General features: G+C 44.7%; 1 protein-coding gene and 1 pseudogene across 1 annotated transcript; one reads left to right on the top strand and one right to left on the bottom strand.

Annotated features, from left to right (window-relative positions):
• Positions 1–357: 357 nt before the first annotated feature.
• LOC121838479 lies at positions 358–1,536 on the bottom strand (annotated as a pseudogene).
• A 310-nt stretch (positions 1,537–1,846) lies between these two features.
• Positions 1,847–9,915, top strand: LOC115327460 (TNF receptor-associated factor 6-A-like). Its single transcript, XM_029988479.4, has 2 exons — positions 1,847–2,170; positions 4,156–9,915. The coding sequence occupies exons 1-2, from the start codon at positions 1,901–1,903 to the stop codon at positions 5,335–5,337; spliced, it is 1,452 nt and encodes a 483-aa protein (XP_029844339.3). The 5' UTR covers positions 1,847–1,900; the 3' UTR covers positions 5,338–9,915.
• Positions 9,916–12,171: the final 2,256 nt, after the last annotated feature.

Below are 12,171 nucleotides of genomic sequence, written 5' to 3'. Positions count from 1 at the left end.
CGAAAAATCTCTTACATTTATCTTTAGCATGCATACAAAAGTAATCATTTAATACTGAAAAATATTTAGGGTTTGGCTCGGGGGGCCTGTACACAGCAACCACAATAATAGGACATTCGCTTATAAAAAGCTTAACAGCTACGCATTCTATGCCATGAACCACAAGCAATTGAACACAGGCATATTCATCCTTAACAATAATGGCAACACTCCCTCCCCTTCCCTCTCGGTCCTTCCGAAAAGCTAAATAACCTGGTGGAATAAACTCCGCATTTTCTATTTCAGCCGTTAACCATGCCTCAGTCATGACAACAACATCTGGTTCATGCTCTAAAAGTAGAGATTCAAAGTGGGTTACTTTATTCACAATGCTACGTGCATTTACATTCAACAAACAAAAGTTTTTAGGCAGACTCTGGTCATTCTTGCTGGTTGGGAGAACTCCGCTCAGACATTTGGTTGACTAATTGACGCGTATTAGTCCTTTCGTTCAAGGAAAAAAGCTTTCCATTAAGCGATAACTTGTTGAATATTAGGCGAGCTTTCGCACCTTGGCCTCTTTCAGCAGCACAGGATGCCCAGAGTTTTCCGCGCACATTTCGCACTTCCTTTGAAAAATCTTCACTAACAGAAATATTGCTACCCTTCAACTTGTTGCAATTTCTTAGTATTTCAAGTTTTTCCCTGAAATCCGCGACACGAAAGTTGACTGGTCGAGATCCGTCGCGTTTAAAACCAAGACGGTGCATGCGCTCAATGGTTACAGGGTTAACTCTTATCTTGTCAAACACGGTTGATTTAACAGTTTCAACAAGCTCATCAGCATTCTCGTTTTTAGTCTCTTCCAGGCCAAATATAATCAGGTTATTTCATCTCGACCTATTTTCCATGTCATCAACTTTTTGTCTTAGATCAGTGACGGTTCTAATAAGGTTATCAACTGTTTCCTGCACCGCAATAGCACTATTTGTGACTCCAATTGGCTTAACCTTTCTTCCAGTTTCTTAAAGTGTTCGCAAGCTTCGCTGACACTTTTCTGGATCGACCGTTGATCGCGTTTAATATCATTTAGAACTTTCCCTTGATTTTTTTTTAGCTTCCATGATCATATTTAGTTTATCGTCAGGACAATGGTTTGGTCCCGGATTTTGCTCTACGTCACCACTCAAAACTAACAACCGCCTCATGAACTCATGAACAGCCCGAAAACAATATTGCATCAACAAAAACAACTTGTGGGGGCACGACACGGCAATAAGGCAACGTTTGTCACTACGAACAGAAGCCGTTTCATGGCTTACCTGCAGACAGGCAAAAAAAAAACGGGTTTGAAGACATGTCACGATGCGTGCCGTGCCCACCACTGGCGCCGAGAAGTCCGTGCCAGTCGTATATGGGCTCCTGTGGCGCTGCTGTCGACGGTGCTCCAGCAATGGGACCAATCTTCGCGCCGATGTACGGTGACGTTGTATGCGTCACTTCACATGTTTCCCGTGACCAGGCGGTGCAGATAAGGTTGTCATCCTCGAGCGGCATGGATGACGGAGCAGTGCTTGAAGCGTTGAAGCAGCATCCGTTGACGGCGAGAAGCAACTGCAGACAGGCAAAAGAAAACGGGTTTGAAGACATGTCACGATGCGTGCCGTGCCCACCACTGATTTATACTGCAACATATGGTGCTTTTGCCCAGTTTAGAAAACCTCAAGGACAATAAACGTTTGAGCTTTAAACGTAATCTATCCGGTGATGTTCGAAATACTATTTGTTTTAAATAAACATATTTAAAATATGCTTATTTTGTTCTAATATCTTCGCATAATATTGCTATTCTTCCTTCGCAGGGCTGCCCCAACTCATCGAAAACAAATTGGATGCCAGGCTTGACGCTGGAACACCCAAGATGATGTCCTTCTGCATGTCTGGATTCTCCGATGCACTGGATTGGAGGCCCATCCTCTTCCAGGAGCCAGCCGTGGCACTCGGAGCGTGCGTTCTGTGCGGAGTGCTGTCAAAGAGAGCAGTGAGGTCGTCCTGTGGCCATACACTCTGTCCCGAGTGCCACAGGGAGTGTGCTCGGCAAGGGAGCACCTGTCCCCTTGACCAGGAGTCCTTCAGTGCTGATGATCTCGTCCCGATTGATTTTCCAAATGGCTACCTGGGAACGCGTCAGGTGAGTGCTAAATAAATACGCGTGTAGTAGCCGCAGGTTTCGTTTTTTTTTTTTTCGAAGTTTGGTGCTTATTGAAGGGTGGGGCGCCATTACACAAAAGTGTGGTTTCCCCCGCTTTTCTTTGTAAAAATTCAATTTTATTGTCTTTATGTTGGTAGCAAAAAAACTTAACCACATCTTGATCATTTTTATTAAACTCGACGACGCACAGATGTTTCGAAATAAGCCTTCCAGCCCACCATGCCGCTTATTCCTGATAAGTTTGGGGGCGTCGGGAATAAGTCTGAGGCAAACGTCCTATATATGCTAAGCTAATAAATATTGATTGATTGATTGATTATTAACTAAGATGAGCTAACTCAATTGGAGTGAAAGTATGTTGTCGTTTTTTCTTTGAGGAGGTCATATGTTACACAAGGCTTTGCCATTTAAAATAAGTGGGGAGCTCTTTTTATATTTTCAGGCAATTTCGCCACACTTTGAGGAAGAAGCTGCGTTTCTGATTTAATGATAGAACTACAATAATGGCTTATAAAGTAGTTTTTATATATTCGTAAAACGGATTTAAAGAGGATCCGTTTGATATAATTTGCGTCGTTTCATATGAAGTATTTCGTTGGCAAATAATTTCTGAATATGTCTAAAACGTGTGGATTTGACGTGCTTCGTACATTTTTGCATAGAAATATTTTATTGTAATTTTTAATATTTTGTGTACATGTCGCAAGCCTTTTTTAAAAAAAGTAGAAACAGTAGTACTATGTGCATGCATAGGTGTGAAATTGACGGCGGCGCAAATTACCATGGCAAACCTTGGCAATTTCCCCGCCTCGAGCTACAAAATGTCATATCACCGAAAGAAAATTTGCTAAGGCGTTCGCAGATAGCTGAATGCTCCTCCCAAAAACATGGCTTCAGCTTATATTTTTTTACATCAATACAAAAAATAAATATGACTCGGACCGTCATGGCATCATCTGACGTAAAAACACTAATAAGCTTTTCTTTTTTGTTTCTGCGAAAAACAAAAACGGTGGATTATTGTCTTCTCTCCATTTCGTGGCGGGATTTATGCTTCCACGCCTGAAGGGAGCTGCAAATTGTTCGAGGTTCACGCGCTGCAGTTTCCGGTACTCCTCAGGGTTAATGTCAAAAGGCTTCTGTTGTACCTCGCCTCGATCTTTCCTGCACATCCATCCCGCCTGTCATCCAACAAGACCTTTCCGCGTCTGGTGTACCGAAGTTTTGTGCGCCAATATGCGGGAACGAGGACATCAGTAAACGCCCCTGCGCGAGCCCAAAGCTCCGTCGCTTTTACACCGAACCTCCTCGAGCAGGACAACACCTGTGTCGTGTCTTGGGTTAGCAAAGCCTATGCCCTTAGCGTTAAGTCTGTCACTGTGTTCTGCCTCACTTCGTACTCAACAGCGATAAAAAACACGCAAAAAAACGTTATTGTTCATTGTAATGCGATAGCGCCGCAACGACAGTAGCAATAAACAATGACGACAAAAATAGGGTTCTGAACACGGTTTTATTTGAATGTGTTTGATGGCGCAACGTAGTCAAAAGCATCCATGCTCCGCGTGAAGTGGCATAGGAAGCACGAATATCCTAGTTACTCGTAATGACAACGCAGTGCAGCACTTTCAAACCGCAAAGCGCCGCTTCAGCTAACCACGCCGTCTACATTCATAACCACTGAATTCTACCGAAACCAAGGGGGTCACTGTTGACGTCACCCCCGTTTTAAGAAAGGTTGTGTGGCGGGAAAGCCAAACGTCAGTTTCAGTTTCACTGATTTATTTTGTACGAAAAAATAAGCTTCATAGAAATGTATAAATACATAGAGCATATTGCCAAATTTCGGAGTCGGAAACACATTTTTTTATGAAAAGTCCAAAGTGTTTTTATAGTCCCTTTAAGAGCGCCCATATCTTGAGACGACTCTCACTCACTCAAACATTCGACGTTTCTTCCCTTAGGTGGCCTGCTGGAACAAGCCCAATGGCTGCTCCTTCCTGGGTCCGGTTTACGGTCTGCTGAAGCACTACAAAAAGTGTACTTTCCACGTCGTGTCTTGCCCTAAGTGTCAAATGTCCGTGCTGAGGAGCGAGGTTGTAAAACACTGCAAAAATGGCTGCCACGTCCCCCTTGCTGGACACGTGTCGGACACAGACCGAGCCATCACGGGATACGACCGCATCGAGAAGACGACTAACGAACTGAAAGAAGCATTTGGCAAGCTATCTGAAAATCTGTCCTGTCTGAACGGCAGCATTATTCAGTGCCGGGAGGACGTCAGGGCAGCTGAACGCTGGTCCAAGCAACAGCTGGATGCTCAGTCTAAAGACCTGTCTTGTCTGCACGTTAGCATCAACCAGTGCCGGGAAGACGTCAGGGCAGCGGAAAAAATGACCAAAACGCACTTGGAAGATCACTCTGAAGAGCTGTCCTGGCTGCGTACGAGCCTCGACAAGTGCCGGGAGGACGTCAAGGCAGCAGAAAGAAGCTCCAAACAACAGCTGGAGTCTCAGTCCGCCACACTTTTTAAGAACTTGGCCAGATTGAACCTTGATAGTCTTGCTTCTGCACAGGGCAGAAAGAGTGGGGTAGCAGGTTACGGCGGCAAAGTGAAACAGGTCCAGGCCGTGAACCGGTGTGCACAAGTCGACCGCCCGCTGAACACCACAGATGGGGTACTCCAAAAGGTGGCTACTGATTTCCAAGTGATGGTATACTACGGGTACATTAAGGGATGGAAAGCTCTTGTGCGGAAAGCATACGAGGATGGCTTGGCGAAAGCTGAAAGCCCCCCGCACTACGTATGTGGATACAAGACGTCCGCTGCAATCATGTTGGAAAAGTACGGAGAGAACATTTGGTTTCACTATGGGTTCAGAATCGATCCTGGGGACTACGATTCAAAACTTACATGGCCGATCTGCAAAAATATCCTTGTAGAGGTCATGCACAGCTCGGATAAAACTCGGAGTTTTCGCCAGATGGTAGACGCGAGTAAAAATACATTTTCCGCGGGGTTCCAGAGGCCAGTGAGAAAACCCAACGAGAGTTTTCTATGCCACTCGTTTCGCACACTGGAGAATATGGAAACGGATGGTTATGTTAAAAATGACACAGTGCTCGTGTTCATTAAGGTGGAGTAATTGCATACTCGCTTCTGGTACAGACCTTAAATGGGAGATATCACGGAGAAACGATGAAAACATGAAAGGCCTCCTTTTTAGCTGTCCCTTCAAGTATGCGATGAGATTATTGCTCAGGAGTCAAAGAGATTGGAACGTTAGCCAATGAGAACGTCAGAGAAGCAATTGCGAATGGGAAACATCATGAGCCACGCCCTGCATTTCTGAAGCTATCGGCAACTCTAGAACTGGATCGCGTTTCAGGCAGGGTGAATGAAAACATCGAGAGAATCTGAAGCGTGCGTCAAAGCTAAATCGTGGCCGAAATCATACCGGTTTTACTATAGCGATTTAATTGAGACCTTTCTCCTAGAACTACCGCGCATATTGTTTTCTCACAGTATCTAAATTTTCACAGGAATCTTTACACTTGATTTCTTAATGAGACAGTTACTAGGTACGTGAGACGTATTTTATTGGGGTAACGACGGGCACAAGGCGGTTCTTTTCTGAGGTCAAGGCAATTTGGTTCGTTGAGTTGTATCTGTACCTCATGCGTGGGGTGTCAGACACGCCGTGTCATAAGCCGATCCGAGCGCGAAAGGTAGAAACCAAAATACGAAAACTGCGCGTGCGCGCACACGGTCGTGCGGAGATGGAGTGACAAACAACGTCAAACTGTCTGCGTAGTACGTCCAAGGCTTTTCTCGCATCGGCTATTCGCGGTAAGAAGCTCGCTAGGGGCGCTTCTGCTTTTCTTACTATGGGTAGTGCGCGTGCTACCCACGCGGTTATGTTTTAATTTGTGCGTAGAAGCGTGACATTGCACGTGCTTGTACCAGCAGAAGTTGCTGCCTTCGGGTTGTGAAAAAAATTCCGCCAGGTGGCGATGCCCAAAGTTCTCGCCGAGAACTTAAATATTTCCAGCGCTGATCACCCGGGCCAAAAATGCTGAGTCACTGAAGTCATGCTCCGCGTCTGATGTTCCGCGCATGAGGGTCACTGCCAATGTTTAGGGTGCGTTCCCCGGCCCAGTAGACAAAGATGGCGGCGAGCAAAACGTGCTTATTGCAATGGTCTATACTCCGTTTCGCCCCAATTGCGATCAACCGCAGTGTGCACTACGAGTCACCCTAGCCAATCCAACGTTGTGGGCACATCACGTGACTACGCGCCCCGCAAGTCGCTGCGCCTCTCCGGAAAGTGCACGTCACACTCATAACACATTGCATACGCTCGGATAGACTTCCTGTATAGGCTCCCTACGGAAGCTAAAGTGGCGCGTTGATCCCCGTAGCGCCGGCGTTCCTGCACGGCATTTGGAGCCTGCTCCTCACGTGACTGAATGCGGCGAAGGTCGGCGCCGCGCGTTCGAGGCGCGCGGCGCACTCAAAAGCAGGGGAACGTACACTGGGGCGCGCGCAACGCCAACTTTTCTGCACGGCATTTGATCGGATCTCGCACGTGATCGTATCTCGCTGAATAGCGGCACGGTGGCACGTCAAAAACAGACGCGCAACTCTGCCTTCCGTGGGGAGCCTATACAGGAACTCTGCGTTCGAGTAAACGCTCGGGTAGCTCGTAGCGTCCTCTGGGGTTCATCTTAAAAGCCGACCTAAAGAATTGTCGTCTGCCGGGAGGAAAGCCGGTTCCCTGTTGCTTTTTTTCATTTTCCCTCGCACTTTTCTCTTCTCCTGTCCCCACAGGGGCGGGTCTCTGCAACACCACCTAGGTAACAAAGCCGTAGTCAGATCTTGCAAGATTACTTTCATAAAGTAATGTAATTGTACTAAGAATTCCTTTCCTGGAAAGTGCGAAAATGTATATTAAATTACATTACAAATTACCGCAGACAAAAAGTAATAACATTACATTACATTACTTTTCAAAAGTAATGAAGTAACTTTGAATTATTTTTCTATACCTTGAGGCAGTAATTCGTGCTCCTTTTATTTACAGTATATGTACCAAACCTCAGATCTTCCGGTTTACATCGCAACAGCCTCGTGCGCCTCAAAGTGAACCATACTCAACCGTTGTTTTGCTGGCGAACACGGCATACATGTTAAGCATGATGAACGGCTTCTGCTTAAGGTGGGACTGAGAGACAGCTGACTCACCAGTTTTGCTGTTCATTTAACGGTGAAGGCTCTTAGTTAAAGGGAAATAGGTTTCTGTCTTCCTGATTTAGAAGTTAGAGGTCTTGTCAGACCATGGGAGTTTGTTCTTACTAGGAGTCGTCACGTAAAACGTTTTTCTTCCGCCTCGAACGTTCTCTAAACCTATTCTCCCAAGAGCACTAGTTCACGTATTTTCGTCCCCTCTCAAGAAGTATTGTTCGCACCAAGAGGCCAATTTATTGCGCGTTGTCACATAAGGGCGCTGGATATTTGCTAGGCAGAAGCGTCGCCAGTTGAGTAAAGGGAGGGCGCGAGCTTCCGAAAATGTGTACGTCCTCAACAGACAGGTGCCATATCTGCGCGTACGCTTATTTCCGAATAAACTCCCCAAGAAAAGGCAGAGAGCCATATCGGGAGCGGCACGTGCTTTGCTCGATACCCCCTTTTCCGACTGGAAAAAGCACATTTACTTACCAAGTCCAATTGAATGTCACAATGGTCGAAGCTTACGGTTTGACCTTGGTTAACGAAAGAGCAAGAAGACTTGGGATGTGTTTGTCTTGTCCTCTCATGTTTTAAAATGTGTCTGCCTCACTGGTGATGTGCCCATCGAATTGAAGCCTATAAGCCGTTCATTCCTAGGCTGACAGTGCGGTGGAAGCTACGCGCTCGTAGCTTCCCTTCGTCGATCCTAGTTCAGGTGATAAAATGAATGTGGTTGATTGGTTCTGGTGAGCTCGTAGCTCTCACCCCACTGTCAGCCTAGGAATGAACGAAGTGTGGTATCGTTATGATGACGTGACGTGGTGAATCTGTATTGCATAGAGTTCGTGAGCCGTGGCCTTTCAGTGATATCCTTGCACGTAAGCTTTTTTTTCCTTCGCCTTTCCAGCCCGCCTTTTTGCGTCGGTCAAGTTTTTCGTGCGAGGCTTTTCGCTTTCGCTTTCTATCCTCCCGTTATTTTCCAAAGGCCTAAAAAAAATAATACATACTCGTTTAGTTCAATTTTCTGATAAGCATAACCTGCTGACTTCCGCCCAATTTGATTTTAGGAAAGGTCGATCGACCAAATTAGCATTAGCAGAGCAGAAGTAACATATTTTTAAAAATTTCGAGGAAAAAAAACATGTTCTAGGTGTATTCGTGGACTTCACGAAAGCTTTTTATTTTACCACCATAATGTCTTACTTCAAAAAATTTAACTTGATGGTATCCGTGGGTTATATTTAGAACTTCTACGCTCCTACTTGAGACACCTTTGCCAATATGTTTCTATTGGCCATTTGTGTACTGACGTTAAACCTATTCACTCAGGCGTCGCACAGGGGAGCATTCTTGGAGCGTTTCTTTTTAATATGTACATTAATAACATTCTAAACATAAGCCCTGCAAAATTTGTCATACATGCTGACGACAGTAGCCTATTATTTTCTTCAGATAATAGCGATTACCTTGTCACAATCGCTAATGACATTTTGTCCAAACTTGGGGCATGGCCAAAAGATAACCACTTAAAAATTAATACTGATAAAACTAAAGCTATCATTTTTCGACCCAAGATTAAGTGTGTAACTTTAATGAGAAGCATCGTGCTTGACTCTACGCCAATTGAAATCGTCAGTAGTTTTAAAAGTCTTGAAGTCATCTTTTGGGAACATATGTTGTGGGACCAGTCACATTAACCACTTAGTTGCAAAATTATCAATCATCATAGGTCGGACATTCCGTAACGGCAAAACACTCCCAGTCACCGTGAAGCTATTAATTTACAAGTTTTCATTCTATTCTCATCTGAGTTACTGCAACCTCGTCTTTAGTAACATCACATTCACAAACCTGCAAAAATTATTTTTACAGCAGAAAGAATGGTTAGAATAATATGCAACCTGCCTTATGATTTCTATACAGGCAGTTTGTTTAAGAAGTTCTGCTTATTAAAAATTCATAGCCTTTTTGAATACAGATTGATTCTGAGTTTAAAATCAGAAAAAAAATTAAACGTTGTAAATCGTTGTCAAACCTAGCGGCATTGACAACAAATCTACACGTTCGCTTAACTAGATACTAGAGTATTGGAAGGTTGTCTACTGTTCTACTAACTATGGTACGTACGCCAATGTTGCGATATACTATACCAAAACTGTTAAATTTACTGATTGAAAAAGAAATTTGCATTAACGCTATCTCCTTCAAGGCTTTGCGCTCTTTCTATCTGCAGCAGTGATTTATTTCTCCCACTCAATTGATTGTTTAAATTTGTTTATGCTACATAGATTGCACTCTTTTGTATTTTTCGGACTCATGTCTGCAGCGACTGTGCATGCAATCTGTTTAGGTGATTAATGAGTGTTTTGTAATTTTGTGCACACTCTTGCTGCAATGGCAATGTACGGGGCCGAGCGCTGGTCAAGCTTCCTTTGAGGCTTTTACTCTTTGCTTCACCATGTTTCATAGAAATAAACTATTATTATTATTATTATTATATTGCCGTCGTTTATTTGCTCTGATCTCTCTCTCACGAGATTTCACCGTGCAAAATAATTTTGCTGTTTTTTAGAGCTCGCAACGAACTTTCTCATTTTTACCACAAGTAATTTCAAAACTAAAGAGATATTTTTGTTGAAATTACTGCCTTAAAGGAATCCATCACATCACTGAATTACCAACCTAGAAAATTATTTCATAGCACTACTCATCACCACAAAGAATAATTAAATTCTGTAATTTTATAACACTAATGTCAATATTGCCAACTCTGGCCGTAGTCCTGATGGAGATGTCGTCATCATCGAAGGCCAAGGCTAGGCACAGATTGGACACTACGATTGCATGAAAGTTCGGCTCAAACTTGACATGGAGCCGAGCGGCGCCGACGCAGGATTCGTTTCCCATCTGTGTCCAACGTTGGCCACCGCTGGTGACGCAAAAAGTGTCAGCACTATGGCCTTCTCTTCGAGGCGGTGTTGATCTCTGAGCCACTACTCGCAGGAAGGAGGGGGTCTCCTTCTTTCTCCGATAGAAAGGAGGTATTTAGGGAGAGTGTCCTCCTTTCTGCCCTCTTGTGGGCCTTTAAAGGGATACTACAACAAAATTTCGGTCCTTATTTTTCGGTTAATCAGTGTTTAAGAAAGCGGTATCACAATGGCACCCCAAACGTATATCGGAAAATACACTAAAAATAATTTTAAAATGAATAAAACGAGTAGCAAGCGGCACCTGGTCATTTTCACCGTGCACCTGGGCCGGTTTTCTCGAAGCGATGGTAAACCCATTTTGGTAAACCACGGTGCCTAGGAAAGGAAAAGTACCTAGGTACTGTAATAAACGGCTGGATATAGAACAACAATAATTATTTTTGATTGGGCAATAAGATGCGCCATCTATCGGTGAAACAAGCCAGTCATTTTGTTTATCCCCTTTTTCCGCTGGTTGTCATCGATCTGGTATGGTATTTTAAGTCAAAATATAGTAATGTTCTACTTGAAGACCAATTTATTTGCTTCCAATGGTACGAAGAAATTTTAGCTACTATGCTAGAGTTTGTCGACGAATATTCGAAAATGTAAGAAACATTTCCTTCATTCAATATGTTTCGAAATAAACAACGCATAACTTTCCCGTGTTTCTTCCAGTCTGGCAACGCCGGTGCTGTAATCTCTTTTTCGTTCCTTGCGACGCACGTTTCTGCGATTCCTGCTGATCTCAACTGTTTGACCTCTCTTCCGCTTGCTCAACCGATTCACCGGTGACGAGAAGCTACCTTTGAATTGCTGGGCACCGGGGATATGTAGAAACGTCAATGCTGTCGGCATACTGTCGGCGCACTGTGAACAAAAAGAACAGTACAATGTCTGAGCTGTTCACCCGGAACGAAGACTTTATTGAGGATAGCCCCCTTTCTCCGCAAAGTAATCGCTGCTCACGAGTTGGCGTGCATAGTGTAACAAATTAAACGTCTTAGTATAAATATGTACCAACACTCGTTCGCAAAACATTTTTTTTACTCACCATAAAAACACTTGCAAGGCTTATGTACCGTCATATGTCTTGGATCTCGGACCCGTGAAGAGTGATGCGTTCGCGGAATGCTGCCGTCGGTTAGTTTAGTAGTCCCTCTGAACTATCGCTTTGCTTGACGTGCTAATAGGTTGATGGTGAGTCATTAATATAACAGCCAGATCGAAATGAATGTTCAGCAGAACCAAGCAGAACTATTAGCCCTCATTAAGCGACGCCGCGGCCATTTTGCTTCTAGGTACTGCTCCTCCCTCGGCGCCCCTGCCCTCCCAGTCACGTGACCTGGAATTCCCCCTTTTAGGGACAATAGTTAACTTTAAACCACGGTTCGCGTTCGAGAAAATGAACCCTGGTGGATGTCCCTAAAGCCCCGTTTGTAATATCCGTCTGGGGACATTGACAGGTACTGACGACGCCTGTCTCGCCTAAAATTATAACCTCACTGGTGCCCCATCCGGGAGAGCATGAGAAGCGTGCGCGTGAACGTAGCTTTGGCAAGCTTGTAATTGGACGCATCTGCCCGCGCGAGAAGAGGCTTGGCGGCGGCCAGATGCCCTGCTATAGTGAATTAGAGGAGGGGTAGTGAGACCAGGCACCGACGCCCGCCATGCATTGCTGTGAAGTGGCGAGCGTGGAAAGGTCCCGGATATACACAGGGGCACTGCGGTAGCGTGGGCTGGAGGATCACATCAGAGCGATCCGACGGACTTCGGCGCGC

This window comes from Ixodes scapularis, unplaced genomic scaffold (assembly GCF_016920785.2).
Source record: "Ixodes scapularis isolate PalLabHiFi unplaced genomic scaffold, ASM1692078v2 PGA_scaffold6__148_contigs__length_123643588, whole genome shotgun sequence".
Lineage (NCBI taxonomy): Eukaryota > Metazoa > Arthropoda > Arachnida > Ixodida > Ixodidae > Ixodes > Ixodes scapularis.
The sequence above is the reverse complement of the archived record's forward strand: the minus strand, read 5'-3'. Positions and strand labels throughout refer to the sequence as shown.

Bases quoted from the DNA above. Each gene is read 5' to 3' on its own strand.
- LOC115327460 (XM_029988479.4), top strand. From the start codon at position 1,901: ATGATGTCCTTCTGCATGTCTGGATTCTCCGATGCACTGGATTGGAGG. The intron at 2,171-4,155 runs GTGAGTGCTAAA...TTCTTCCCTTAG, and splicing joins GCTACCTGGGAACGCGTCAG to GTGGCCTGCTGGAACAAGCC.